Below are 27,747 nucleotides of genomic sequence, written 5' to 3'. Positions count from 1 at the left end.
CCCTGCGATGTCCCACCCCCACCACCCAGCGCCTGGCCTGACCTGGGGGGCCGAGCCCCATTGATGGAGGACGAGGGGTCTCCCAGGAAGTTGTTGATCTTCCTGTTCCACTGGCGCACAATGCTGGAGACGGAGCGGGCGCCGGACTCGGGCTCGGAGGAGGTGGTGCTGGCCGAGACCTCGGCGCCCGAGTCCAGCATGGCCGGCTTCTGGCCCACCCTGCCTGCCACCCGCTCCGACATGGGCTTGGCCAGGCGCCGCAGGGCCGACACCTGCCCGGAGCAAGGACACGAGGGAGGCTTCAGCTGGGCAGCCCCACCCAGCCTAAAGCCATTGGCACCACCCCCAGGGCCCCACAGCGCTGAGCGGAGCAGCTCTGCAGACCCAAAGCCCAGGGACATTTGTGCCTCGTGGGATTCCCTCTCCTCCCTCATAGCCCAGCCTTGCTGATGCCTTCAGTTTGAGCTTTCATGTTTTTCAGATTCTGTGCTGCCCAGGGGTGTAGATCTGAGCCTCACATTAAGTGCCAGTAAGCTCTCTTCACAGAGCAGGGAGACAAAACAAATCCTTTTTCTGCTGAAGACCAAGGACAACTTTCAACCCAAAAGCACAAACAACAGTGGCTGAAGGGAGAAACAAGAAGGATGGGACCTCACGGCCTGGAGCTGTGGTTGGACAATTAAACCCCAATATGCAAATGGAACAAAACTTATGAAAGTGCGAGACCTCGTGACCATTCACCCATTTTGTGACCATTGTAAGTCCACCTTGGGTGTAGCCCTGGTCAGGCTCTTGTCTTGCCCAAGGTGTATCCTAAAGGCCTTTCAATAAATACCTACTTTATTCTCTAGCTCTGTTCAATCTCTGTTTCAGGTCAGCATCAGTTCTAAGACATCAGTTTCTGGTGATTCTGGTTCTGCTGCTCGGGATGGGGAACTCTGCTGCTGCCTACAACCATTTCCCACTTGGTTCCTGAGTTATAAACCCCCTCCCTTCCTTTTGGGAACCTCATTCCCAAAGCCAGCCCTGTCTCAAGGATGGGATTTCTCCGAGCCAAGCACTGGGGCCCAGACCTCCATGGGAGCTGGGGACTATGTGGAGAAACCCCCTTTCCTCACCTCCTGGGTTTTCCTCCGCAGCACTATCTCCTGCTGTCGCTTCTGAGATTCCAGAGCCCTGATCTGGAACTGCATGAGTGAGAAAGGAAAAGACACCCCTGAGGTCCAGCCCAGACAGCCCAGCGGTGGTCACAGCCCTTTGGCACAGTCTCACACCAGATTCTAACAACGAGCAGGCTCCTAGCCTTGAGCTGGCTCTGGTTCCATGTTCTCCCCATCCCACAGCATCCCCACAACTACAATGGGAGCTGTGGGAAGCCTTTGGGAGCCGCTCATCCAGCTGTGCCCTGCTAGGACTGGGCTCCAGTGAGGCTTCGCTGACCCGAGGTATCTGTGAGTGCCAGAGCAGGACAAACGCCACCTCCCCAGCCAGACCAGCCCCCTGCACGGCCGCTGGCAGCACGTGGCAAGCCCGGCTCTCACCTCCTGCCGGCGCTGCTCCTTTTTGAGCTGTGCGATCTCGCGGTTCCGCTTGGTCTCCGCCAGCCGCCTCCGCTGCTGCTCCTCCCGCATCTGCTTCATCAGCGCCACCTGCACGGGAGGGGCTGAGTGTGCCAGAGCCCTGGGCACCCACCCACCCTGGGCACCCACCTGCCCCAGGCACCCACCCACCCACAGGAACCCACCTGCCCTGGGCACCTACCCACCCCGGGCACCCGCCCACAGGAACCCACCCGCCCTGGGCACCCACCCGCCCAGCACACACTGCTCCCAGCGGGGAGCCAGGCTGGGCCAGGCCATTCCTCCCTGACCTTTGCCTTCTTCATCTCGGCCACTTCTGCCTGCAGCTTGCGCAGCTCCCGCTCGTAGCGGGACTGGTTCTTGAGCAGGCGAGCGTGCTCCTTCTGGGCTGCCTGCAGCTTCTGCAGGTCCCGGTTCATCTCCTTCAGCCGCTTCTCGTAGTCTGCTTTGATCTTGTTGGCTTTCTCCTCCGTGTAGCACTCCATGGTGCCTGGGGGGCAGGGAGAGGGCTTGCCACGGCCACGCACCCCAGGGTCCTCCCGTACCCACACACCCTGCCTGGAGGCACCAAGCACTGCGCCCCTCAGAACCCATCAGAACCCCCTCACCCCATTGTGAACTGGGGTCTGTTTGGGAATACCTACTGGGAATACCTGGGAATACCTGGAAGAGCTCAGCACAGTGGCTGGCCCGAGCAGAGCTGCAGACTGAGACCCACGCCCACACAGATGAGTGGCCCTGCCCTATTTAAGCCCGGAGATCAGCCACAGCACTGGGTGTTTTACCCCCCAGCCCCTCAGTTTCCCCAGGAGACCCCACAGCTCATGAAGTGGTGCTCAAGGCTGGAAGAAGCTTTGCTTCTCCAGCACCAGCAGGGTTCAGAGCTGTGCAGCTGACTGATGCTGCCCCTGTGCCAAGACAAGCAGTCTTGGGGGTGACAGGGATTCAGGTAGAGGCAGGGGGATGACAAAGCTCTACCAGAGCAAGGGGTGGATGCTTTGACTTAGAGTTAGCTGGGATTGAGGTGGAACTGGGGTCTGAGGCTGTCAGAATGGGATCCCATGGGTGAGGCAGTTCTCACTGAGGTTTTGCAGGACCCGGTCCCGCTCCAGCTGTGTGTCCCGAATCTTGTTCTGCAGTAGGATCAGCTTCTCCTCATACTGGTGCTTGAGGGTCTGCAAACGCCGCTGGCTGTTCTCCAGCTCATCAATCAGCTTCTGCTTGATCTCAATCTCACAGGTCAGGTCCGCCAGGTCAGCCTGGAAATTCACGGCTGGAAGCAGAGGAGAAAGTCAGGCTGGGAGGCATGGGGAGCATCACTTCCAGGGCCCACTGAGTCACAGCACATGGAGAGGGCAGAGGAGCTGATGGAAACTCACACTGCTGGGGAGCAGCAGCACCCCAAGAAGCACTGCAGCAACCCTGGGGCTCTTCCAAGTCCCACAGAGCAGACACAGTTGGGGCGTTCTGGTGAACTCTGCCTCCCCAGGCTCAGTGCCAGAGACACCAGCAAGTGCCCCTCCATGCCCATGGCTGCACACAGGTCTCCACTTTACCCTTCTCCTCTGCATCCGAGTCCGAGTCCACCAGGCTCTCTTCACTGCCCGAGTCCTCATCTTCATCCTCACGCCCATCCTCTTCCTCACAGCCACTCTCATCCTGTTCTTCCTCCTCCTAAGAGATGAATGCCTAATCTCAGCCAGCAGGATGGTCTGTCCTTCTCCCCACAGCTTCTCTCTGCTCCAAACCTGAGCTCACCCTACAGCAATAGGCTACAGCCCCCCAAGTGGGACTCAGCCTCTCACACAGGATGCCCAGGGGCTGCAGCACCATTTCTGGACCCCCAGGACACACTGCTGAGAGGAACAGCAATTTGACCCATCCATTCTTGCATCCATCCCTTCCCAGCTGAGCAGCCTGACCCCTCTTCATCTATGCTGATTGAAACCAAGCCCCCAAAAATGTGGACTCCTCATTCTACAGCCAGGCTGGGGAGTATCCAGCTTCTCCCTGGCTCCAGCATGGAGTCCTCAGCAAACCGACCCTTCCAGCCTGCCTCAGGGCCAGGCTGAGCTTGGTGCCTGTCCCACTGTGGCAATGACAGTGCTCCACACCCAGACACCCCTGCAGTGCAAGCTCAATGCCTGCTCACCTCTTCCACCTCATTCTCATCCGTCTCCTCCCCATTATCCTGCTGCAGTTTCTGCCGCTTCTTAAACGCCTCCTTCTCCGGGCTGGGGGAACAGAGGGGGCTGGTGAGTCCCAGCAGGAGAAAGGCCAGAAACAGGTTCTGCTGCACCCACCCTCCCTCCTGCTTTTGGACCCTCTGGGGAAAAGAGCTTCTGGAATTCCATGATGGGTGAAAAGGAGAGCTGGGAGGAGAGCCCAGGCATGCAGGTCTGGTTGCAGCAGAGACAGCACAAGCAGGACACCAAACCCACGGGGCCAGAGCAGCACACAGCCTGCCCCTTCCCAACAGCAGCTGCCCTCACCTCTTCCTCTGCTGCCGCCGCTCCTTCTTCTTGAGGCGTTCCAGGTCCTGCTTGGCCCGCCGGAGGACGTCAGAGGCCTCCGTGTCCAGCGGGGCCGCGGGGCTGCAGAGCCCGGCCAGCCCCGTGCCCGGGGAGGCGCCCAGGGCGTAGGGGGGCCGGGCGGAGGCACGCGAGAGGCTGCGCCGCAGGGACTCGTTCATGGACTCACTCTCCAGCAGCTTTGTCCTAGGCATGGAAACAGGGCACGGTCCAAGAGGGGCCAGCCCACGGGCCCTGCAGGGTGGGGGATCTTGATGGGTTTAGAATCATAATGGCTTGGGCTGGAAGGGACCTTAAAGCTCATCTTGTTCCACATTCCTGCCACAGGCAGGGACTTCTTCCACTAGGCCAGGTTGCTCCAAGCTCCATACACTTGCAGATATGGGATAACCACAGCTGCTTTGGGCAAACTGCCTCACCACCTTCACAGGGAATAATTTCTTCCTAACTTCTAATCTAAATCTCTACACCTTTAGTTTAAAGCCACTTTCTCTTGTTCTATCACTATGTGTCCATGTCCAAAAAATCCAGCACTCCCCCTCTTTCTTATAACCCTCCCTTAGGCAGTGAAGGGACTCTAAGGTCTCCCCAGAGTCTTCTACAGACTGAACATGACAAGCTCCAATGGTGTGAGCCAGGGACAGAGTCACTACCAAACCATTCCCACTAATAATGGGTCACAAAACCACAATGCTGCCAGAAAGGGCACCAGGATCGAGCAAGAGGCTGGGATGGACCCACCTTTGGGAGGAAGGAGTCCTTGGAAGACCCCAGGCACTTCAAACAGGACATCCCCCTCCATCAGTGCCCACACCAAGGACATCAATACTCAAAGCACTGCCTGGCACCAAGGCTGGGCCTCCTCCAACCCTGTGTAGCAGCAGTGCCACCAGATGCTGTTCCTCAAGGCTTACAGCTCACTCAGCAATGCTGCAGGCACTGAGCTGTGTGAGCCCCCAGCCTCAGGGCCTGGCCCCAGGACCCCAGTGCCTCCCCAGCCGTGTCCCCACTCACCTCAGCTCCTCGATCTCCCGGATGTAGTTCTGGATGAGGGTGCCAATGGCTTCGTTACCGTCACCTGCAGCAGCAGAGGCACAGGTGGGGAGAGGCAGACACTGCCGGTGTCACTGCCCCCGTCCCAGCTGCTGCCTGGGCTGGCCCACCATGCCACATGCCAGCCCAGCCTCACCTGCTTTGGCCAGCATCAGGTTGGCCTCCTGGCTCATGAGGTAGGTGACCCTGCTGTTGATGGCGTCGATGGCCTCCTGCATGGCCTTGACCCTCATGCGCAGGGCGCTGTTCTCCTTCTGCAGCATGGCGTTCTCACGGAACAGGTCGCTGTAGCCCTCCGTGCCATCCTCCCCCATCACCCGCTTGCCCTGAGGGCACAGGAGGGAAGCCCCTGAGTGCAAGCTGGGACATGGAGACCCACTACTGCAGCCCCGGGGGCAACCCCAGACATGAGAGCAAGGACAAACCTGGGGACCAGGAGAGTCTGAGCTGAACATGCAGAGAGATGCTTCAGGGCTTCTCCCTGCCTTACCACCCTCCAAACCTGGCCAAGGTCCTGTCTTGACAGGCAGGAGCTGAGACACTGTTTCTTAAGACTCCTGACTCCTCCTAGCAGTTACCCCTATCCATAGGGGCAGGGGATGGGAGGCAGGAGGGTCTGTCCCACTAACCCTGCCCCAATTCAAACACAAGGAGGGGCTTTCTGCATCTGTCTCTGCCTCCTCACTACTCCACCAGCTGGGTTTGCCTTTGGTGAAGTTCATTTTCCTCATAGCAGCTTTGTGTGGTGCTGTTTGGGATGTCTGCTGAAAACAGCACTGATCCCACAGGGATGATTTAGCTCCTGCTGAGTCAGGAGCTGTTCTGCCCCTCACTCTGAGCCACCAGTGCTGGGCATGGGGTGCACAAGGAGCTGGGGGGACACAGCCAGGACAGCTGTCCCCCACTGACCACAGGGATACCCCAGAGCATGTGATGCCATGCTCAGCATATAAAGCTGGGGCAAGGAAGAAGAAACAGGGGATGCCTGGAGTGTTGTCCCAAGTGACTGTTACACTTGACAGAGCCCTGCTGGGCTGGGGATGGCTGAACACCTCCCTGCGATGGGACATGGGGAGTGAGTTCCTTGGCTTGCTTTACTTCCTTAAACCGTATCCAAACCAAGGCTTTTTCTCACTGTTACTTTTCCCATTTTCGCCCCTGTCCCACTGGGGGGCAGTGAGCAGCTGTCTGGCGGTGGTTCCCTGGCTGGCCAGGGTCAGGGCAGGACACGGCACACTCACTGCCTTGTACTCCATCAGCTCCATCTGCAGGCGGGCGATCTCGGCCCGCAGCGCGCTGATCTGCTGGCTCGTCTTGTCCTGGTTCACCACCACCTTGTTCTTGATGTTGCGAGCCCTGTTGGCGTACTTGAGCGTGTTCAGGGTCTCCATGAAGTCCCGGTCCGAGGGGCTCACACAGGCAATCATGATGGTTTGGCTTGGGGATGCAAGGGCAGGGTGAAAGACAGTCCCTGCACAGTTCAGCAACCCAGCAGCTGGAAACCCAGCACTCAGCACAGAGCATGTGGCCCCCAGACAGCCATCCTGGATGGAAGCCCATCCTGGGCCCTTCTGGGCTTTAAAACAAGGAATGAACTGGGTTCATCCCTCCCAGGGCCAGAGCAGCCAGAGCATCCACAAGACTCTTCAAGCACATCACACAGCAGCGTGCAAAGGCAGTCCCTCCTCAATGCCTCCCTCTTTGGAGAAGAGGCAGGGAATTAAATCCCATGCTGGGCACCATCACTTGCCAAGTCCCAGCTCTGTGAGGAATCAGGAAGGTTTTGCACCAGCTGATTCTGCCAAAGCTGCTAAATGCACCTGAGACCAATGAGCCACGGCCTTTACAACAGCAAAGTCATGATGTGCCTGGAAGAAGGCATCTCTTCCTCACCAGGCAGCCACTGGAGTCCTGAGATAGCTCCTACATAGCTCCAGAGCCCACTCAGCCCCATCTGCAGGGGGACAGCCCCGGCAGCCCTCACCCCAAGCTCAGCCCCCACCTGGGACCCCCTTACCTGTTGCCCCCGAGGGAATCCTGCAGCAGACGGGTGAGCTTGGAGTCACGGTAGGGCACGTGCACGACTTTCTTGCTCTGGTCTCCAAGGGCACTGATGACATTCCCCAAGGCCAGCTACCAAAACAAAGGGAAGGCCCCCAGATTCAGCCCTGGCTGAGGATACAGCTGCCATGAACCCAGCACGTCAGGCCAGGGGCAGGCACTGCAGCACAGGCTGGGGTTGAGGCTTCCCTTAGCCTAGGCTGTGCCTCTCTCCCATGCTGCACTGAGAAGCACCAAGCCCCAGAGTGGGTTTTTCAGCTCTGATTAGCAGTTCTCAGCCTTTTGGGACCTGCACCACCCTGCCCAGATGCACCCCTCCCCACAGCACGAGTCTCCTTTGGCAGCAGAGTTGTGCTCTCACCACTGGCACTGTGCATGTTCTTCCCATCAGGCACGGGCAGCACAAACCCCAGCCGAGACAGCAAGACCCCAGCAGCCCAGGGCAGCTCCGAGCAAGACCCAGAAGTGTCTCAGGCCTCCCCTGGCAGGCCTTGCCTTGCCCCTGCCCCTGCCCAGCAGTGTGGTGCCGTACCAGCCCACAGTTGATGGAGATCCCCTCCTTCGCTCTCTCGCCAGTGGCACCCGTCCGCTTCAGCCGCTCCGAGCCAGCCAGGTCCACAAAGTGAAACTTGGCTGTCAAGGTCTCGTACTCAGCGGCGGGTTGGGATCCATCCAGAAGGCTGCTCACCTCCTCATTCACCTGCAGGGACACGTGAGGGGTCACAGCCCAGACTGGGGCACGCAGAGGCTCCCTTGCCTTCACTCAGATGTCAGAGAGAGTCTGAGCATTCACCTCCCCACCTCAGAGCTGGGACAGGATCCCAAGAGCAGCTTGCTCTGAGCCATCCTGCCTTGGATCAGCTCACACTCAGTTCCCATTAAATCCTAATGCTGGCTATGACTGGAAAGAAGACAGAAAAATCCCTGTCTCTCTTTGCCAGACTTCAAACCCGCTCCCCTTCCCAAGGGAACTTCATGCATCACCTGGGTATGGAACCCAGGACAGCCTGGCCATGAGGCAGGACCACATCTCACCAGCTCTCGGCGGGCACACACTCTTGTCTGGCACAGGTGAATGGTGAAGATGGCGTGGGACCGGGAGCTCTGCACGTTCATCTGGGTGCTGGCAGTGGTGCGGGAAAGAGCTCCTTGCTTTAGGCACTGGATCAGCTGCAACGACACCAGGCAGGGAAGGAAACCTTAAAGCACTCTTCTAGGGAGTCAGGACAGACCCTGTGCTGCTCAGTGGGCACACTGACCTTTTCCAGAACACCCCCAGGACTGCACTCCCATCCTGGGAGAGATCCCCCATGAAATTTTCCCCCTGCAGTCCCCCGGAGTTCCTAGGCTAGCTCAGATCTTAGAGCGCTTTGGAGGGATATTTCAGGGACAAGGTAAAAGATTCCAAAAGAGGCCCTAACCCCCAGATGTAGTCCAAGACGTTTATTCTCAAAGGTTTACAGAGGGGAAAGAGAACAAACAAGGAAGAACAGGGCCTTATCTAGATTCCTGCTAAGGATGAGATAATTGGAACTCAGCCAATGGGGTCAGAAAAGGGAGGAAGGGCTAAACTGCATGGTTACAGACTCCAGGGGTCTCTGGAGGGGGGGAAACCATTCCCCAGAGAAATACAACAACCCCCCACCAAGCTGTCCCCACATCCCTGGCCAGCAGCACCCAGCTGCCAGCCCTGCCCTGTGTGTGCCCCACCCTGCACCCACCTCATCCTGGGAGCTGATGAGGCGTGACGTGACCCCCGTGGTGTAGATGCTCCCGCTGGCGTCCTCGTGGATTTTGATGTTGGATTTGCGGTGGCGAGCGTCGGGGTCGCGGGTGCTGTCGAACAGGTCCAGGATCTCCTCGTTGTAGAGCTGAGCAGTGGGCACAGTGGGGTGAGCAGAGGCTGCTCAAGCCTGGCACTGCAGGGCTGGCAGGAGCTGCCCTCTGGCACCCTGCTGCCAGCTGTGTGTGCTCACACGTGTCTGCAAGGCTGAGCAGGGCAGCTGGGCACGTGCAGGAGAGGAGGCACAAGCATGTGCATGCAGAGAGGTGATGCACAGAATCATGGAATGCTCTACGATAACCAAGTCAAACTATTTACCCTGGCACTGCCATGTTCACCACTGAACCATGTCCCCAAATGCCAGACCTACACATCTTCTGAGCACTCCCAGGGATGGTGACCCCACTGCTGCCCTGGGCAGCCTGCACCAATGCCAGACCACAAGTCCAGGGAAGAAATTTTTCCTAATATCCAATCTAAACCTCAACTGGCACAACTTGAGGCTGCTTCCTCTTGTCCTGTTCCTTGTTCCTGGAGCAGAGCTTGACTCCCATCTGGCCCCACCCTCCTATTAGGAAGTTGTAGAGAGAGAAAATGTCCCCCTGAGCCTCCTGCAGGCTGAGCCCCCAATTCCCTCAGCCACTCCTCATCAGACTGGTGCTCCAGAACTTGCCGTGCAGAGCTCTGAGCTGCAGCCTAGGTTGGTTTCTGCTGCCCAAACCTGTCCAGTTCCTGGTGCACACAAGCAGCTCCACTGAGCAGATGCCCAGGAGCTACACATCCCCCTGACCTTCCTGGCTCACCTAGCCACATGAGCCAATGAAACCCCACTCTCAACACAGCTCAAGGTCATGTCTGTCACATGGAAAGGGGATAAGGGGGACCAGAGCATGCTGAACAAGCAGGAAAACCCTGCTGCCCCAGAGCTGACTCAATCCATAACTCTGCAGCATTCCTTCTCAGCCTGGGGTGGAGAGACACCCCTGCCATTTCTGTCCTCCTGCTACCACCAGTGAATGTCACCTCTTGCACCCAAACCCCAGAGCAGAGCGCTGGGTCACCCAAGGATTGCAGGTTCCTGGCCAGCAGAAGGGATCAGGCTAATCCATCCCTGGCTGCCCCTGGTGCCACCAGGCTCCTCAAAGGTTTAAACCTGCTCCCAGAGCCTGCTCCCAGGAGTAGTCACAAGACAGGGATCAGCCAGAACAAGTCCTGTGCCCCTGCCAGGACAGTAGGGTTGGTGAGCAGTGCCTGATGTGTCCATGTGCTGCTTTGGCCATGCAGGACTTCAGTTCAGGCAGGAAATTGTCCCCATTTCCATCCCAGCACAAAGGATCCCTCAAGAGAAGCCCCACAAACTGAGCACAACTGGGCAGGCAACCAGGAGCTTGGATATGCCAAGTGATGGGAATGGGAGGACACAACAGCCCTGCAGGGGCTAACAAGGGCTCTGCAGATGGAGACATAAATGGGAAGGATTTCTTCAGAAAGGAGGTGACTTTGACATCTGAAGACACCCAGATGTGATGGCCAACAAAGCCACCCTGAGGCAAGATCACAGCACAGGGCCCCTTCCTGCCCAGCTCCTCTGGGTGCATCCCAGGTCACAACCTCAACCAGCTGAAGCTTGCTTGGGAGCTCAGCTTTGCTCAACACCACCCTGTGCATTCTCACTGGGCCTTAAAACAGTTTCCACTTGCACCTCTTTGCTCTTTCAGCCCAGGAGCAACCCCAGGAAAAATGCTGCCAACACATGAGGTCCGTGGGCTTCCCAGAACAAATTTCTCCAGGGAATGAAGCAGTTAATAGAAGAGGCTTTTGAATAGGAGAAGCCAGGACAGAGGCAGGAGAGGACGCATTCTCAAGGTCAGAGATGCAACAAAGGACATGGAGAACAGCACAGTCCTTCCTCAACCCTGCCCCAAGAGTGGCACTTTCTTCTCCTCCTGTTTCACTGGGAACTCTGGTCCAAGGCAGCACGCTATCCCTGACCTCAGACAGGGGTAGGACAGCCCAGAGCTCCTGGATGCCCAGGGGACCAAGCCATAAGACCCTTCCCATGGTGGCAGTTCCCTCCAGCCAGTTTGTAGCCACAATGAGGTCAACAACCTGTAGGTGCCTCGAGTCCCCTCTGCAGCAGCACCCACCCCCAGTGCCCCACTCGTCACAGGAACCAGTCAGGACACAGAGACCTCGAGGAGCCCAAGGCACAGGAGGGGAGCAAGGGAAGGGCCGTGGTGTCCCTCAGAGCTCCCAGCACCCACCTCCAGGAACTGGGCGCTGACTTTGAACTCGGGGGCTGCCACGCCCTGGCTCTGGGCTGCTCGCTTGCGCTCCTCGATGCCGCTGAAGAGGTGGCTGATGGCCCGCGGGATGATGCCCTGCTCCTCCTCTGAGATGCTCATGTCGAAGCCGGTGCCCATGGTGTAGGTCTTCCCTGCTCCAGTCTGTGCAGAGACGGGAGTGGGGAGCTGGCTGGGGCCTCCCAGGCTCAGCTCTGCCCAATGCACCCCGCATTTTCCCCCTGCTACTTTAGAATCCCCTTGCTGAGTCACTGTAACCCCCAGCAGCACATCAGCTCCCACACTCCCAGCCGTGCCACCCCCCTTCCCACTCACGGCCACCCCTGCCCCCAGCTCTCACCCAACCAGGGACAGCTCTGCTCTCTCCACACCCAGGATCTCACACCCCTCCACCTTCCCTAAGCTCTGCAGTGCCCTCTCCGTGGGAGCCCAGCGCTGAAGGCAGAGCCTGTACCTGCCCGTAGGCCAGCACGGTGGCATTGTAGCCCTCGAAGCAGCCCTCAATGAGCTTCCCCATGCATGTTGTGTAGATCCGCTCCTGCCATGTGTCCAGGTCAAAGACAAAGTCGTAGGTGAAGGCCTTGTCCTTCCCCAGCAGCACCTGGGGCTCGCCAGGTGTCACTGAGGTACAGATGTGACATCCCTCTATCTTCTCCTTGGGGAGCTGCGGGCGGATCCTACGGGAAGAGAAGCAGGCTGAGGGCAGCCCAGTCTTGGGGGACACCAGTCTGGTGCTGAGGATACAAGCACAGCACATCCTGTGATCCCTGTCCTAGAGTGTGCCTAGTCCAGCACACCCAGAGGGAAAAGTCTGCTCCCCACTGCTCTGCACTGGTGCAGCCTCAGCTCGAGTGCTGTGTGCAGTTTTGGGCACCACAGTGTAAGAAGGACATAAAAGTAATAGGGAATGTCCAAAGGGGGGACATAAGAACGGTGAAGGGCCTTGAGGAACCATATGAGAAGTGACCTTGAGGTCACTTGGCTTGTTCAGACTGGACAAAAGCAGTCTGAGGTCAGACCTTATCAAGGTCTGCAGCTTCCCCACAGGCAGCAGCTCTGATCCCTGCTCTCTGTGACCAGTGAGAGGAGCCAATGTAACAGCTGGAGCTGTGCCAGGGGAGGTTTAGGTTTGATATTAGAAACAGATTCTTCCCCCAGAGGGTGCTGGGCACTGCCCAGGGAATGAGCACAGCCACAAGGCTGCAAGAGCTCCAGAAGCAGTTGGACAACGCTCTCAGGCACAGAATGGGATTGCTGGGGTGTCCTGCACAGGACCAGGAGCTGTTGTCAGTGAACCCTGTGTGTCCCGTCCAGCTCAGGACATTCCACGACCCCTGCTGGAAACGTGGCTCATGCAGGCAGGGGACAGGCAGCACCTCTGCCTGTAGCACAGAGGATATAGGGCAGGGGATGCTTCAGCTCCTGCAGCCAGCCAAAACCCTGACCTGTTTGTGGCTGAGAACAGAGGCTGACACATCCCAGGAATACCACCAGACACCTCCATGAATGAGGTGACAGGCAGGGCTGCGCACAAAGCCAGTGGCAACACACAGCCTGCCCCTAGAACTGCCCCCAGAGCAGCAGCCTGGGCTGGGCAGCCCTCAGGGTGGCTTGCTCACCCCGGTGCCCCTGGCAGGGCTGTGCACACACAGGGGCCAGGGCACCCAGGCAGCCCCAGGAGGGACTGGGCAGGGTCAGGCAGCCAGGCCCCAGCACAGCCCCACTCCTCCCGACACACACACATCAAACCGCAGCTACAAAGGCTGGAAATGCAAAATACAAACCATGACAAGACAGTCCTCACCGTTTGAAGCAAACCACCACCCAGCCCAAAAGCTGTGCCCAGCCTTGGACTCGACGACGGGACTGGGACAGGCGAGGCTGCGCTGGCTCCTGGCTTGGGCAGAGAGTGTGACCCACCCATCACATCCCACCCAAAGCACTCAGCCCTGCCTGAGAAATGTGGGAGCAGAGTGGCTGGACCTGCACAGACACTGCTCCTCTGCAGGGCTGCACAGCTCCGTGGTGGATGCACCGGCTGCAGGAAGCTGGGGGCTCCCAGGGGACTCATGGAGAAAGGAGTTTGGAGCCAAGCGCCATGCAAATAGCTCTCATTAGCGCTAATGACTGCACAGCTCCTGTCCCCGGGTGCTCCATAAACACAGCTATTAATTCCTTCAAACCACATCCCTGGCAAGCCACATCCAGACCTGGGCAGCCGCTGTGTGCATAGGGACTCAGAATCATGGAATCTCCTGAGCTGCAAGGGACCCACCAGGATCACCCAGTCCAACCCCTGGCCCTGCACAGACACCCCCAAATCCCACCCTGGGCACCCCTGGGAGCATTGTCCAAAGGCTCCTGGAGCTCTGGCAGCCTCGGGGCTGTGCTCATTCCCTGGGGAGCCTGGGCAGTGCCCAGCACCCTCTGGGGAAAGAACTTTTCCCTGATATCCAACCTAAACCCCCCAGGCACAGCTTCATGCACGAGCCTCTGCTCCTCACTCACACACCCACCCACCCAGGAGCAAAGTCCAGGAAGGCCAAAGCCCTGGGCTGTGTTGGGGTGCCAGGGTGCCCCTGGCAGGGCAGGCAGTGCACAGGCACCCCTGCACCCCCCAGCCCGGGCAGCAGACGCATGGGAACCGCTCCGTGCTGCTGTGGATATATTTAGCGCAGCAGCCACAATAAAAAGCAGCTTCTGATGTGCTCAGTCCCAGACTCGTTCCTGTCGCCTTCCCAGGGTTCCACCCTCCTCCAGAAAAATTATCCCTGACTTTAATTACATTTGGAGCAAGATGATGTGCTTCCCCCGTCCCCACCCCAGACATGAACAGCAACTGCAGCCCCAGGGAACGGAATGGGCAGAGGAACAAACTGGAGCTACAATACATTTGGGATTTTTTTTTCCCTCTCAAGAGAAACGAGAGCAGGTTTTCAGCAAAATATTTCTTTGTGTCTCCACTCCTCCCAGGGGGTTAAATACCTGCAAGGGAGGTTTGCAACAGCATGAGCAGCAGCACTGGAGGGGTGTGCACACATGAATTTTCCACAGGGCATTTAGCAGCCCACTTTAAGCCTGGCCATGCTGGGATGTTCCAGTGTCCATACACCAACACCAACATCTGCCCCACTCCCCAAACCTCACTGCCCAGCCAGCTCCAAGCACCCAAGAGACCCATCTCTCACCCTGGCTCTCCCATCCAGGGGACCTGTGGGGTTGGCAAGGACCCACGTGTCAGCCCTAAGTTTGCTCCCCCATGCCATCCTGTCCCATCTCCCCAGTGCAAGAGAGACACAAGAGATGCAGGAATCCCTCAGGAAGGTCCTGCTTTTCAGGCCAAGCATCACCCAGGGATGTCCCTGGGAGCTGCTGCCAGCTGGTGAACAAACACTACAGACTCCACTGTGAGTGGGGTGAGTGGAGCAAGAGGGCAAGGAGGGGCACCAGCCACTGCCAAAACTCACACGGGAAAGCACAGAGACATCACAAAGCATCACGGGAGGCTTATGTAGCCACCAGGAGACATCTCAGAGGGTTTCTCTAGGCCAGTGCAGCTGCTCCTCTGCTCCCCAGTGTCCAACTGCCCCAGCTCTCCTGCACCAGAGTGTTGCACCCCTGCCCTCTCAGGAATCCCACCAGGCTGGGAACTGGGCAACATGAGACCCCAGCTGGGTTAGGGAGGTGTTCACATGTAGTTCCAAGTCATGCCCAGGCACCACGACACCTCCTCCAAACACAGAACCATGGAATTGTTTAGGTTGAAAACGCCCTCTAAGATCACCAAGTCCAACCATTCCCCCAGCTCTGCCATGTTCATCACTAAACCATGGCCCCAAGTGCCAAACCCACACATATTCTGAACACTCTCAGGGATGGGGACTCCACCACTGCCCTGGGCAGCCTGTGCCTGACCACCCTATCAAGGAGGATTTTTTTCCTGATATCCAACATAAACCTCCCCAGGACAACTTGAGGCCATTTCCTCTTGTCCTGTCACTTTACCTGCGAGTAGAGCTCAACCCCGACCTGGCTGTCCCCTCCTGTCAGGAGTTGTGCAGAACCAGAAAGTCACCCATGAGCCTCCTTTTTCTCCAGGCTGAGCCCCTTTCCCAGCTCCCTCAGCCCCTCCTGGTGCTCCAGACCCTTCCCCAGCTCCATTCCCTTCCCTGGACATGCTCCAGCCCCTCAATGTCTTTTTTGTGAGGGTTCCTCAGGATTGGAGCTGCCTCAGCAGTGCCCAACTCAGAGGGATGGGCACTGCCCTGGTCCTGTGGTTGGCACAAGCCAAGTGTCACTGGCCTGCATGGCCACTTGGGCACACCTGGACTCATGGTCAGCCACCACTGACCAACATCCTCCAGGTCCTCTCCTGCCAGCAGCTTCCAGCCAAACGTGACAATCACCCACAGCACCAGCCCGGGCTCTCTCCTTGGCTCTGTTCTCAGCCCCAGCTGGTAATGCTGCAGGAGGTCACAGTACTTGCCATCCTCTCCTGAATTTCCCATGTTCTCCAACAGAGATGAGCAACTTTGGTGGCCACAAAGTCACCATCTGCATGTGTTCTGGCACTCCTTATCCCTACCACTACCAAAAAACATCCTGGCCACGTGCTGTCTGTTCATAGCTCCAGAAGAACTGGGTGTGATGCTCTCAGGGTCAAACCTGTGAATGATGGAGGTGCTCCCTCACCTGCCAGCCAACCTGATCCACACCTGGTCATGGGCCACCAGTCCTGAGGACAGCTTGTGCCAACCAATGGGACCCACAGCAGAGCCAAACACATCGGGGTGCCCTGGCCTACAGGACTGGGACACCCACCAAGAGCCTTGCTGCCCTCCTGAGAGCCATGACACAGGCTCAATTATCCAGTTATCAATCTACCTGCTAAGTGGCAGCCAAAATTACCCAGCAGCTCACCAGAGGGGTGCTGCCTTCCACCCTCCAGCTTGGCAGGAGTGACCTGAGCCCCAGCTCTCCCTGACAGTCTGTTCCCAGCCAGCCCCACACTGGCACTAGGGTTTTTTGGGGTTTTTTTTTTGGTTTTTTTTTAGAGAATCACTACATTGGAAGAGACCTCCAGTATCATCAAGTCCAAGCCAACCCCAGCCTCAACTAAACCATGGCCACATCTAACCTTTTCTTAAACACATCCAGAGATGGTGAATCCACCACCTCCCCAGGCAGACCATTCCACTGGTGACCACCTTTGCCCAAAGCCAGCCGGGGGGGACACAGCCTGTCCTGAGGCCAGCAGCTCGCTCCCTGCTCACCTCCCTCCCTCCATATGAATACACCAGCCCCAGCACAGGCAGCACCCCAAGAAGGAGGAAGGCAGCAGGGCCACACCAACCACCACACCCTTAGCTCCCGGCAAAGGGACAGTGACAACAGAGAGCCAGGACAGAGCTGCACGGTCCCAGCCTAACGCTCCTGCCAAGAAAACCTTGCCAGGCAGCCAGGACAGCAGGCAGGAGGTGGATGGATGAACACACAGAGGAGCAGGCAGGGGTGCAGAACGTCCCTCCCCGACCGGCAGCTCCCGCTGGGGCGATGACGGGCGTCACAGCAGGAGCCTGATCCAGCATCAGCATCCAAATCCAGCAGCACGAGCCAGGCGTGCCAGGAGAGCCACACAGGGACACACACAAAGGGGACCTCGGCTGGAGCGTCTCCACTGCTCCCCTTCCCATCCCTGCCGGGCTGGCAGGCTTTGAAAGCACTGTCTCCATGGCTGGGCTGCCAGGGAGACCGAGCATCTGGGAAGAGGGCGGGGAGCGGGTCCTGCAACCCGAGGGGCAGGAGCTGAGGCACAGGAGCCCGGGCAGGCACAAAGGGTGAGCTGTTCTGCACTGCTGCCCTATGCCAGGCTTGGGGGAGTGGAGGAGGGGCTGGGAGCCGAGTGCCAGGTGGGCACTGTGAGGCAGCTCCACAGGCAGGGTCAGCCTGGGGGTCCCTGATCGGAGGGCTCTCCCCATCCCAGCACCTCAATCCCTGCAAGAGGCAAGGGGATGGGCTTGACTGGGCACAGCACACACCACTGACAGCACCAGCCTGCTGCACTCCAAAGGGAGGCTGCTCCCTGCACAGGAAGGCACAGCTCGGCTGACGTGCACTGCTGCTGGGTTTGTGTCCTCCTCACCCAACTGTCTCAGTTTCCTGTCTCCCAGCCCAACACCACGGCAGCCCCACGGGGCTCGCAGCATCCTTTGGCCCCCAGCACTTTGCCAAAGCCATGCCAGGACACTCCCACAGCCCTCCAGCACAGAGCCGGAGCAGCCCCACCCCACCAAACTGCCTGTGGGCACACACCAGGCCACACCACCCTGGTGACACACAGCTGCCCTGCTGCAGGGCCAGGGGCACCCAGACCCAGCACCCAGATCACCCATGTCCCACAGGGGCTGCTCCACCTCCCAGGGAGCTGAGCACACACACCCTCCAACATTTCCCAGTGTGTCAGGGAGCTGTAGGGCAGCTGCTCGCAGATTGGGTGGGGTCACAAAGAGCTCCTGTCCCTCCAAGACCTTTCTTCAAGCTGCCTGCAGACCCTACAAAGAGCTGTTCCTCTTCCCTCCCAAGGAGGCTGCCCAGCCAGGAAGGGCAGGCTGCCCAGGGAGCAGAGCCAGAGAGCAGGGAAGTGATGGGTGGAAGAGCCCCACGGGATTTTCCCTCTCTGTGCCAGGCCCCAGACACTCACAGCCACTACCTCCTGTCCACCTTGTCTGCAGAGGGGCAAGGCTGCCCGCTGCAATGCTGCTGAGGCACTGTCCCTCACCCACCATGGGCTGCCAGAGCTGGAGCTGGCAGACCCCACCAGGGCACAGCCCAGGTCCCTGAGCCTGTCAGGACAGGTGGGCTGGGCAAGCCCAGACAGCACCTGGCTCCTCTCCCCACACTGCCTGCACTCATTCTGCTCCTGTCTCTGTTCCCACACTGCCTGTGCTCACCCCACTCCCCACATCATCTGCATTCACCCCACTCCCATCCCCACACCCCCTGTGCTTGCCCTGCTCCCACCCCCACTCCTCCCATGGCCCCATCTCTGCTCCCTGTGTCACCAGCCCCCTCAGCCTCCCCTGGAGCACCTGCCCAGAGCCCAGGCCTGCCCACATCCCCCCTGCCCAGAGCCCAGGCCTGCCCACAGCCCCCCTGCCCACAGCCCAGGCCTGCCCACAGCCCCCCTGCCCACAGCCCAGGCCTGCCCACAGCCCCCTGCCAGCCTCGCTGCCCTCCCTGCTCCCCACCAGCTTCACTCTCCTCTGCCCCAAGCCTGCTGCCTGTGCTTTGCTGCTGCCCTATAATCCCACCAAGCACCCAGGCCAGCCAGGAGGAGCAGCTCTCACATCCCTGATGCTCTCCCAGGACATCTCATGGCTCAAGGCCAGCCCAGGCAGCACAGACCCAGCAGGTGAGGTGGTGTGTGGGGCTCTCAGCTTGGCCAAGCAGCTCCCCAGGGCAGGAGCAGAACAAAGTGCTCCAGGTTTTCCCACATCTCCAGACCAACATCTCAAGCATGGACGGGGCTGCCTGCCCTCCCCAGCATCTCCCCAGATCCCATAGGAGAATCTGTCCCCTTGCCTGGGAAAGGATCTCCCAGCCCCATTCCCCCTGAGCACGGGGACCTGGGAGAGAGCTGCCTGCCAAGGGCTGCCTCTCTGCACACAGGTTATATTGGACACAAACCAAGACAAAGTTCAGCATTTAATTACCACGGCAGGGAAGTGGCTCGGCAATCAGAGACAATTGAATCAGGCTCCCCAGAGACTGCCAGGTCTGGTCAGCTAACAGTCCAATTAAAAGATACAGCCAGGCACCTCCCAGCAGAGGCCAGCACAGCACAGAGCCCCCCATGCCACTGTGCCCCAGTGAAACCCTGCCAAGGCAGAGGGTGCCCCAGCCAGCACGACTGGATCAGCACTGGGGCAAGACAGAGCTCCTGGGCAGCCTGGGGACACCCCACAGAGCTGGGGTGCACACAGACGCCCACTGGGCACAGCCCAAAGGGGAGACATGCCTCTGCATCCATCCCCCAAGGAAACACACCCCAATACCACCCAGGTGGTGCTGGGCAAGCCCCGCTGCCTTGCACCCCAGAGCCCCCTGGGCTCCCCCTAATCCCAGCACTCCAGACTTTCCCAGGCTTAGGGAAACCTTTAAATCAGGCCGTGGCAGGCACCATGTGCTGCTCATTAGCTCTGGCAGGAGCACGAGGCTGTGAGCTGCACCATCTGCTCCGTGCTGCGACCACGGCAGGGCAGGGATGAGGGACACACACAGGGACACCCAGCCTGGGCCAGCAGCACAGACCAGCAGGGCCCAGGGCATGCAGGGGACCCTGCTCTCCTCAGCCTAGAGGGGAGCTGGAGCCAGCCCAGTTTGGGATCTCCCTGGACTCCACCTTTACCCCTGTGAGTGACTTCAGCTCCAGCTGGGATCAGCCCAAGGGGAACACCACGAGGATGTCTGCAAACAGCAGACCCAGCAGACCTGTCCAGGGGTGCAGTGTCACACCCAGGTGGGGTGGGAAGCACACGTGTGACAGCACACAAGATGGGACACGTGCCCCAGCAGGGCCCCAACTCCCCTCCAGACATGCAGGAACAGTCCCGAAAACACTGGCTCGGCAGCAGTATTGGCAATTAATAGGGAGTTAAAGGAAACCATCACTCACCAATAGGCCTGACAGGCCATCAGCCTGATCCTGTGAAGCACAGGATTCCCACAGGTCTGATGGAGACAGATGGAAACACTTTCCCACCCAACTCTGCACCCCATGCTGAGGCTCCCATTTCCTCCCAGCTCAGTGAATCACACCCACAGGATCTCTCCCTTTCCCAGGTGCCCCTGCAAGGTTCCCATGCCCCACTTCCACCCCAGCACCACCATGGAGTGCCCACACTGGAGACAAGGATTCCCCAGAGCCAGCGTGCTGGCAGCCTCCCAGTGCACTCCAATTGCCACTGGGGAAACAACAACCGGACCTTGGCAGAAGATTCTGCAGCCCCAGAGCCCACCAGGAACACCAGAGCAAATCTGCCAACAGAAAACGGGAGCAGGGAGAGGCACAAAAGAGGTGCCTCTCCTCAAAACACAAATAAATGCCAAGCCCATGGCCAGCAGGACAGGGGATGCTGTGAAGTATCCAGGAGCAAACCCAGTCCCTCACCTGGGCAAGGAACAGGGAACATTTTATCCTAATGTCTTCCTCAGGCAGGTGCAGCCTGAAATAATGGATGAGCAGAGACCACAGCACCATGGACCAAGAGAGCCTCCCTCTCCCCCACCTGGAGGGGCTGGGTTGTGCTTTCCAGGTCAGGGAAATCGGTGCTTGAAGGCTGGAGGAGGAGGAGGAGCAGGAGTTCAGCTCCCTGCCAGCGTCAGCCAGCATCCCAGAACAGAGCAGGGATGGAGACATCTCACTCTGCCAAAGCTGGGCACGGACAGCAGGCAGGGAGGTGTCCACAGCCCCACAGGACAGGGGAGCTTGGCACCAGGCTTCACTACAGCAAGCTGTGACAGGAAATCTTTCCCACCCATATCAGGCTCCCAGGAGCTGCAGAGAAGGGAAAGGGATTGCACTGGGATGCCCAAGTCCTTGAGTTCAGCTCTGGAACTGGGGGCATCCACAGGGATGGGGAGAGCAGAGGGGCAGACCCCGAGCAGGATGAGGCAGCCCCCAGCCCCACAGCAGCGCAGTGCCACTGGGGACACAAGCACAGAGCAGGGCAGCACTGGGCTGGCTCCTGCCCTGCCCAGAGAGGGAAGGGGTGGCGGGCAGGTGCCAGTCACTGTCCCTTCCACTAAGCCAAATGGCACAAACTTAACAGAATTTAACATAACATAATTTAACTGAGCAACACTTAACTTATACCTAAACTAAACTACACAGAAATTAACCTTAATATTGACAGATTACTCAAATATAACTTAAACATACATATAATAAATGACGCGAATTAAAAATTCATTTCTATTTTTACTTCCCATTGTGATAGTGCTCCATATTGTAATGGATTTCTGTATGGATCAGACTGCAAGTCAGGTGTTGTTCCCTTTGGTAGTGACTGCTTTGTTGCTTGTAAAACCCATCAGCAGCCGAGCAGGGAGCAGAGGCACGCCCTGCAGACTGACCTCCTGCAGCAGATCCCAGCGGCAGCTGCCCTCACAATCCAGCACATCCCAAACCTGCCGGCTGTTTAACCAGGGGCATGGAGTGTTTTGACAGCCTCCAGCAGGAAAGAGCCCCGCGGGAGCAGCGGGGCCAGCCCCGCACCCGCAGCAGGGCGAGCGGCGCAGGCAGCGGCGGGGCCGGCTCCGATGCACACCGCGCTCAGGGGGTATCGCCTTCCCTCCCCGGGGGCCGGGAGCCATGTTCCTGACAGCTTTGTTTGGGCCTTCATCTGCAATTTTCTCCTTCCTCCGATTTCACCGCTGAGGCGGCAGCTGCTCTGACTGATCCTTGGGAGGCCCTGGCCGCCCGGGCTCCCGAGGCTGCGGGGTGTCAGCTCGATCCCCGGTGCGTGCAGGGTGAGGCACCAAACCCCCTCAGGCCGTCCTGCCGCGGGCGCATCCGGCGGGCCCCGCTCCCCCCTCGCACATCTCCATCCCCCGCCCAACATTTCCGCTGTAAAAGCCCGACTGGAGGCAGGCACGGAGCCCCCGCAGCCGCACACCTGGGCTCACACTGCCCCAGAGCCCAGCGTGGTCCCCAGGACCTCCCTCCAGACTGGGGAGCCCCTGCAGCTCCCAGGGCACTGCGGGCTGCAAAGTGAGAGCAGAGCAGCAGCGGTGGGTTCAGAGCAGCACCAGCGTGTCTGGGTGGGCTCAGAACAGCACCAGCGTGTCTGGGTGGGTTCAGAGCAGCACCAGCGTGTCTGGGTGGGTTCAGAGCAGCACCAGCGTGTCTGGGTGGGCTCAGAACAGCAGCGTGTCTGGGTGGGTTTGGCCCAGCAGCGTGTCTGGGTGGGTTCAGAGCAGCACCAGCGTGTCTGGGTGGGTTCAGAGCAGCACTAGCATGTCTGGGTGGGTTCAGAGCAGCAGCAGAACAGTCACAGCCCAGGGCAGGGGCCCTCTGCCAAGGCCGAGCTGCCCTCAGTAGGTGCAAAGGGTGGACGGAAAGGGCCCCGCGTGCCCACAGCGGTGTTTGCCAGCCCAGCACCCCAAGGTTAGAGGAGCCTCTGCGGTCTTTCCTTCCGGGGATCAGGGCACCCCCTGACCCTGCAGATGGGAGACAAAGCACCCCAGGGCTGTGCCCAACACCAGGATGGGCTGCTCCCCTCCCCCCTTCCCCTCCCCCTCCAGGAGACAGTCACATCCCATGCCTTGGGGTGGAATTGATTGCCTTATCTCTCCCTGCCTGGCCCTGTAACAGCTGAGCAAAGCCAGGCCAATACCAGCCAAAGCTGGCAGGGGACAGTGACCCCCCAGGACCACCCCAAAGGGCCTCGAAGCCACAGCAGCAGCAGGGGATGGTGGGCAGCAGGCTGTACCCTCCCTCTGCCCACTGGAGCCCTTGGGCAGCACAGACAGTGGAACAAATTGAGTCTACACCACCTTTCCAGCTGGACCCAAATCCATCCCAGGAGAGCTGGTGTGGAAGGGCTACAACTGCACTTCCCCAGTGACCGACCCCAGCTGGTTCCAGCCACTTTGGATTCACAGAAATCATCCCAGCAGGCAGAGAGCCCCAGCCATGTGGCAGTAAGGATGCCAGGACCCTGGCAGGGCTGGAGCCCAGCTGATCCCAGCACCAGGCCTTTGCCAGCTCAGTCACTCGGCCAGGGCACCCCCGAGGGTGTACGATGATGATGAGGGGACAGGGGGCTCCGAGGGGGAGGTGGGAGTCACTCCCCGAGGCACCAGCCAGCAAGGGGCTGATGCTGCGGACCACAGAGCATCGCAGCAGGAGCGTCGGCGGGAGCAGCAGAGCACTGGAGGTTGCAGAGTTTAAATAAACTTGAAATACGACTCAACTTCCTTCCCCAATTTCACAAGCTCCGTTTCCTGCATCTCCTCAGCAGGCCAGGCATGCTCAGTGCCAGGGGCAGCTCTGGCACAGGGGATGCCACTGTCTCTCAAACGAGCCACCCAGTTTGGAGGTGCCCTCAGGGAGCAGCTCTGCAGCCAGCCAGGCCACTCAGGCCTCCAGCCAAGGAGTTTAATGGCTTTGGGGGTCAATACATGCCATCAGCCCTTCCTGACACTGCAGAACTACTGGGCTGAGCTCTGCTTCCTGCAGCAGCACAGCGAGTGCCCCTCCCTGGCTCACTGTGACTGCAGGAGCTGGCAGCACCTGCCTGCAGCCTTGGAAGGGGCTGTGGGGAGAGGGGCTGCTGAGCCTCAAGGCACAAGCCTCAAATTTCTGTCCCAAGCCTCAAATCAAGGCAGTGCTCCTAAACAGAGGGCAGGAGTGGGGAGCTGCTGCACTGGCTGCATTGCAGCCACCCGTCTGAAGGTCACCTACAAGAGGGAAGCAGCGGCTCGGTCTGAGGAGGACTGGCCCCCTCAGCACCATCGTGGCAGGAGGCAGCTTCCTGCTGAGACTGCTACCCAGGCACGGCCTGACTCAGCCCTGCCAGATCCTCCCTGCCCCAGGAGTCACACTCGAGGCTAAAGGGCGAGCAAAGGCAGACCCTGCTGGCAGGGAGGGTGAGGATCCAGCCCTGCCCTTGCAGACAATGCAGGTCTGAGCTGCAGGTACAAGATACAGGAACAAATCAGCCCCTGGGCCAGGAGGAGCTGCTGGGCCTGCATTTCCTTCTGCTGACAGCAGCGCTGCCGCAGGTACCGGCCATTTCCCTCCCAGCACGTGGAAAGCCTAAACCATGTCCCCTCACCACAGCTGATGGCTCAGCACCCGGGTTCTTTGGAGCCCAGTGCACAAGGGGCAGATGAGGCTCTCCAGGAGAAGATGGGAGCCTGTGTATCTGACAGTGAAACTGGGATGCACAGATCCAGCATCTCTGTTCATCAGCTGTCCCTACTCCTGCCACCCCAAGGGCTCTGTGGGACCACAGAGATGGGTCCTGATGGCTGTGACACCTCTTGACGTCAGCTGGATCATCCCCAGCTGTTTGACCCCGGCAGAGAGCAGTTCCACCAACACCACCATCACTTCCCAGCATCCTTGACCCTTCCCCAGGTCCCACCTCCCTCCCACCAGCAGCAGAAACACAGAGACCCCAAAGAAAGACACAGAGACCCCAAAGAAAGACACAGAGACCCCAAAGAAAGAGCACAGCTGGCCCATTCATGTTATTATCAAGGGACAAAAGGGGAGCTTTGATCCGTGTCCTGCTGCATCCCAGAAACATTCAATCCCCTCTGTGCTCGGATGGCTGAGAGAGGTGGGATCTGGGGCAGGTTTACTTCAAGGCTCTTAGAGAATCCTGCAGCCCGGCTGCTCCACCAGCAGGGTGTCACCAGCGCTGACAAAGAAAACCTCGCTCTGCTCCGAGTCCAGGGCAGGAGGGAACCCAGCCCCCAGGGGCTGCTGGGCAGAAAAGGTGGGTGGTCTGCAGAGTGAGCATTTCAGCCCTTGCACATTCAGCTCAGCATCAGAGCCACCTTCCTGCACGGCGCCGAGACCTGATGGCTTTGTTTTGCAGCCTCCTTGCTCACAGCCCTGCTCCTTTGTCCTCCCGACTCACCTCCAGCACCACATCCCCCCATCTGCCCAGCTCTCACCGGCTGCACTGAGCGGGATGCGGGCTCACTCCCTCAAGGAAGGGGTGCAGGAGGGTCGCACCTCTCCCCCCCTCCCTGAATCCTCACCATGACCGCTCCAGCCCCACTGCAATGCTGCACACCCCAGGCACGCCCCGCTGCGGTCCCTACCCAAGCACCAGCCAGCCCAGGACCCCACTGCTGGGAGGGACCCGAGGGATCAGGAGAGCCCAGCAGAAAGGACTCCACAGCCGCCATGCCGCGGGGCACACACCCCATCTCCAGGATGATGTTCAAAGGCAGCATCTCGAGAGAAATGCAGGATGGAGACGGGAAGAGTCTGGCCAGGAGGAAATCTCCACCCCCATGGTCGGCATTAACCCGGTTCCCCGGGTCAGTGTCCTGGCACAGACGCTCTGTCTGGGCACAGCCCTCCCTGCCCCTGTGCAGCCACCCCGGCAGCAACCGCAGCAAGAGCTGCCGTCACTCCTGCAGCTCCCCCATCCTTCACAGCCAAAGCCTGGCCTCGACCCTCGGCCTCTCGAGAAGAGAACGACAAAAAAAATCCCCTCCGGCTGCTGCCAGGGCGAGCAGGATGGAGGGCAGGGGGAGCTGGGGGGTGTCGCGGTGCACACACACGCGTGCACACGCACACAGCCCCGCACACCCGCGTGCACACGCACACACGGCCCCACACCCACCCGCTCTCCCTCCATCACTGCACCAGCAGCATCTTTTGTGCTCCCGCTCGGACCAGGCAGGGCGCGGGCAGTGCCCTCCGAGCCCCGGCACCGTCCCCGCGGGCAGCAGCCCCCGCCTGCCCGGGCACAGGGCACGGAGCGGGGGGAGGCACGGCGTGCCCGGCCGGGCGGGACGGGCTGCGGGGCCGGGCTCCCGCGGGCTCCGATCCGCTCCCACACCACGGGCCCGGCAGATGCGGCTGCCCCGGCACAGGCACGGGGTGAGCGGGGCCGGCCAGTCCCTTCCCCCGCCTGACGGCGGCTCCGGCCGCCACACGGTCCCGGCCCGGGCAGCGTCCCGCGTTGCCGCTGCGGGGGTTTGAGATCCCCTCTTTCCGCGGGTTCCTCCCGAGGGGCAGGGAGCGGCAGAGCCCCGCCGCCGCGCACCGGCCCGGGCATGGCGCTCACAAAGACCGCGGTGACACTGGGGGATGTCACCCGTTCCCACGGGGCTCGGCCTTGCCCGGCCCACGCCCCCCGTGCTCCCGCAGCCCCCCGAGCCCCGGCGGGCTCCGAGGCCGCCAGCAGCTCCTCTGTGAGGTGCGGGTCTGCAGGCGCATTGTTCCCAGCACAAAGGACACCGAGATACCGCATCGTTTCCCACCACCCAGCGGGGGGCGCGGGCACGGAGCCCTCACAATCCCCGGCATCCCGGTGACACTTCGGACGGCCAAACCCACCCGCGCAGCGGCCGGGAACTGCCCAGGCTGGGCGCCCGCCGGCTCTGCAGGTGGAGGAGCCGGGGGTCCCGGCCTCGCCCTCCGCCGGCCACGGGGATGGCGGGCGGTGGGGGCGGGTGGAGGGAAGGCAGCGCCGGGCTGCGCGGCGCGGGAGCCGGCAGGGAGAGGGGGGAGACATCCCGAAACGGTGGGAAGCGGGGTGTGGGGATGAGACCGGGGAGGGCGTGGGGGACGCGGCAGAGACCGGTCCGGCGGGGTCCCACTGCCCCGGGGGGTCAGAACCGAGGGGGCACCCACCAACCCCCGCCTCGCACGCGCAGCTGCAGCGCCCGCCCCGCCTTTCGGCAGCGGTCCCGGGCGCAGCGAGCTCCGCGCGGCCCCCGGGACGCAGGGCCCTCCCCCGCGGGCAGCGCCGATCCCCGCGCTCACCTCACGGCCACCTTCACGCAGCTGTCCGGGGCCGCCATGGCCCCGCGCGGCGCCGCGGCCGCCGCTGCCCCGGAGCATCCGCGGGGCGGGAGGGGCGGGGCCGCGGCCGGGGCGGGGCCGGCCCAGGTGCGGGGCGGGGCCCGCTCGGGACACGCCCCCAGGGCCGGACCGCGAGCACGCGGCGGAGGGCGCGGGTCCCGCGCGGAGCCGGGAGGGGCGCGCGCAGACGGACACACGGACACACTGACAGGGACAGAGACACACGGACACGAACACACACACACAGACACGGACACGGACATACGGACACGAACACACGGACAGGGGCACGAACACGCGGGTACACGGACACGGGTATGGACGCATGGAAAGGGACACACGGACGTGAACACGCAGACACGGACACGCAGACATGGACACACGACACACGGACACGGACACACAGAGACACAGACACACGGACACACGACAGGGACACACGGGCATGGACACACGGGTACACGACACACGGACACACAGAGACATAGACACACGGACATGGGCACGGACACACGGACAGGGTCACACGGACACAGCTCGCACTCACACCCTTTCACACTCTCACTCGTCAGCCCCTGCTGCCCCCTGCCGGGTCCGCGCCCCGGTGGGATTTACCGGGGCCGTGCCGGCGCTTCCCCGGGCTGTACGAGGGCTGCCCCGGACTGCACCGCTCGGCGTGTTCGCACGGGGCTGGCATCACCTCCTTGGCTCCACTGGGTCCCGTCCCCTCTGTGGTGCCGGGGGGTGACACCGTGCAGCAGCAGGACACAGAGCAGGGCAGGGGCGAGCTCACTGCTCCCACTAGGATGGGGTCTGCCTGTCTGAGGCTGTGGTGAGGGTCTATCCTAAGAGCACGTGGCATGACAGGATGGTGTCCCGG

The 27,747-nt window shown here is 60.3% G+C and overlaps 1 protein-coding gene across 2 annotated transcripts in view; it reads right to left on the bottom strand.

The window, feature by feature from the left end:
- KIF21B (kinesin family member 21B) overlaps nucleotides 1-26,907 on the bottom strand; it is a 47,865-nt gene extending 20,958 nt beyond the window's left edge. For both annotated transcript variants that reach the window (XM_063418162.1, XM_063418163.1), the window contains exons 1-18: nucleotides 26,829-26,907; nucleotides 11,766-11,988; nucleotides 11,273-11,455; nucleotides 8,947-9,096; nucleotides 8,261-8,395; nucleotides 7,758-7,925; nucleotides 7,182-7,297; nucleotides 6,406-6,601; nucleotides 5,301-5,490; nucleotides 5,126-5,189; nucleotides 4,073-4,297; nucleotides 3,733-3,814; nucleotides 3,137-3,254; nucleotides 2,662-2,853; nucleotides 1,871-2,070; nucleotides 1,542-1,649; nucleotides 1,119-1,187; nucleotides 43-272 (exon numbers count right to left, since the gene is read on the bottom strand). In XM_063418162.1, the coding sequence (XP_063274232.1) occupies nucleotides 43-272; nucleotides 1,119-1,187; nucleotides 1,542-1,649; nucleotides 1,871-2,070; nucleotides 2,662-2,853; nucleotides 3,137-3,254; nucleotides 3,733-3,814; nucleotides 4,073-4,297; nucleotides 5,126-5,189; nucleotides 5,301-5,490; nucleotides 6,406-6,601; nucleotides 7,182-7,297; nucleotides 7,758-7,925; nucleotides 8,261-8,395; nucleotides 8,947-9,096; nucleotides 11,273-11,455; nucleotides 11,766-11,988; nucleotides 26,829-26,866 (2,687 nt within the window). In that variant the 5' untranslated portion in view covers nucleotides 26,867-26,907. The remainder of the gene's footprint in view (nucleotides 1-42; nucleotides 273-1,118; nucleotides 1,188-1,541; nucleotides 1,650-1,870; nucleotides 2,071-2,661; nucleotides 2,854-3,136; nucleotides 3,255-3,732; nucleotides 3,815-4,072; nucleotides 4,298-5,125; nucleotides 5,190-5,300; nucleotides 5,491-6,405; nucleotides 6,602-7,181; nucleotides 7,298-7,757; nucleotides 7,926-8,260; nucleotides 8,396-8,946; nucleotides 9,097-11,272; nucleotides 11,456-11,765; nucleotides 11,989-26,828) is intronic.
- Between the last annotated feature and the right edge of the window lie 840 nt (nucleotides 26,908-27,747).

Source organism: Prinia subflava, chromosome 23 (assembly GCF_021018805.1).
Source record: "Prinia subflava isolate CZ2003 ecotype Zambia chromosome 23, Cam_Psub_1.2, whole genome shotgun sequence".
Classification (NCBI taxonomy): Eukaryota; Metazoa; Chordata; class Aves; order Passeriformes; family Cisticolidae; genus Prinia; species Prinia subflava.
Note: the sequence above shows the minus strand (reverse complement) of the source record. Positions and strands in the feature narration are given on the sequence as shown.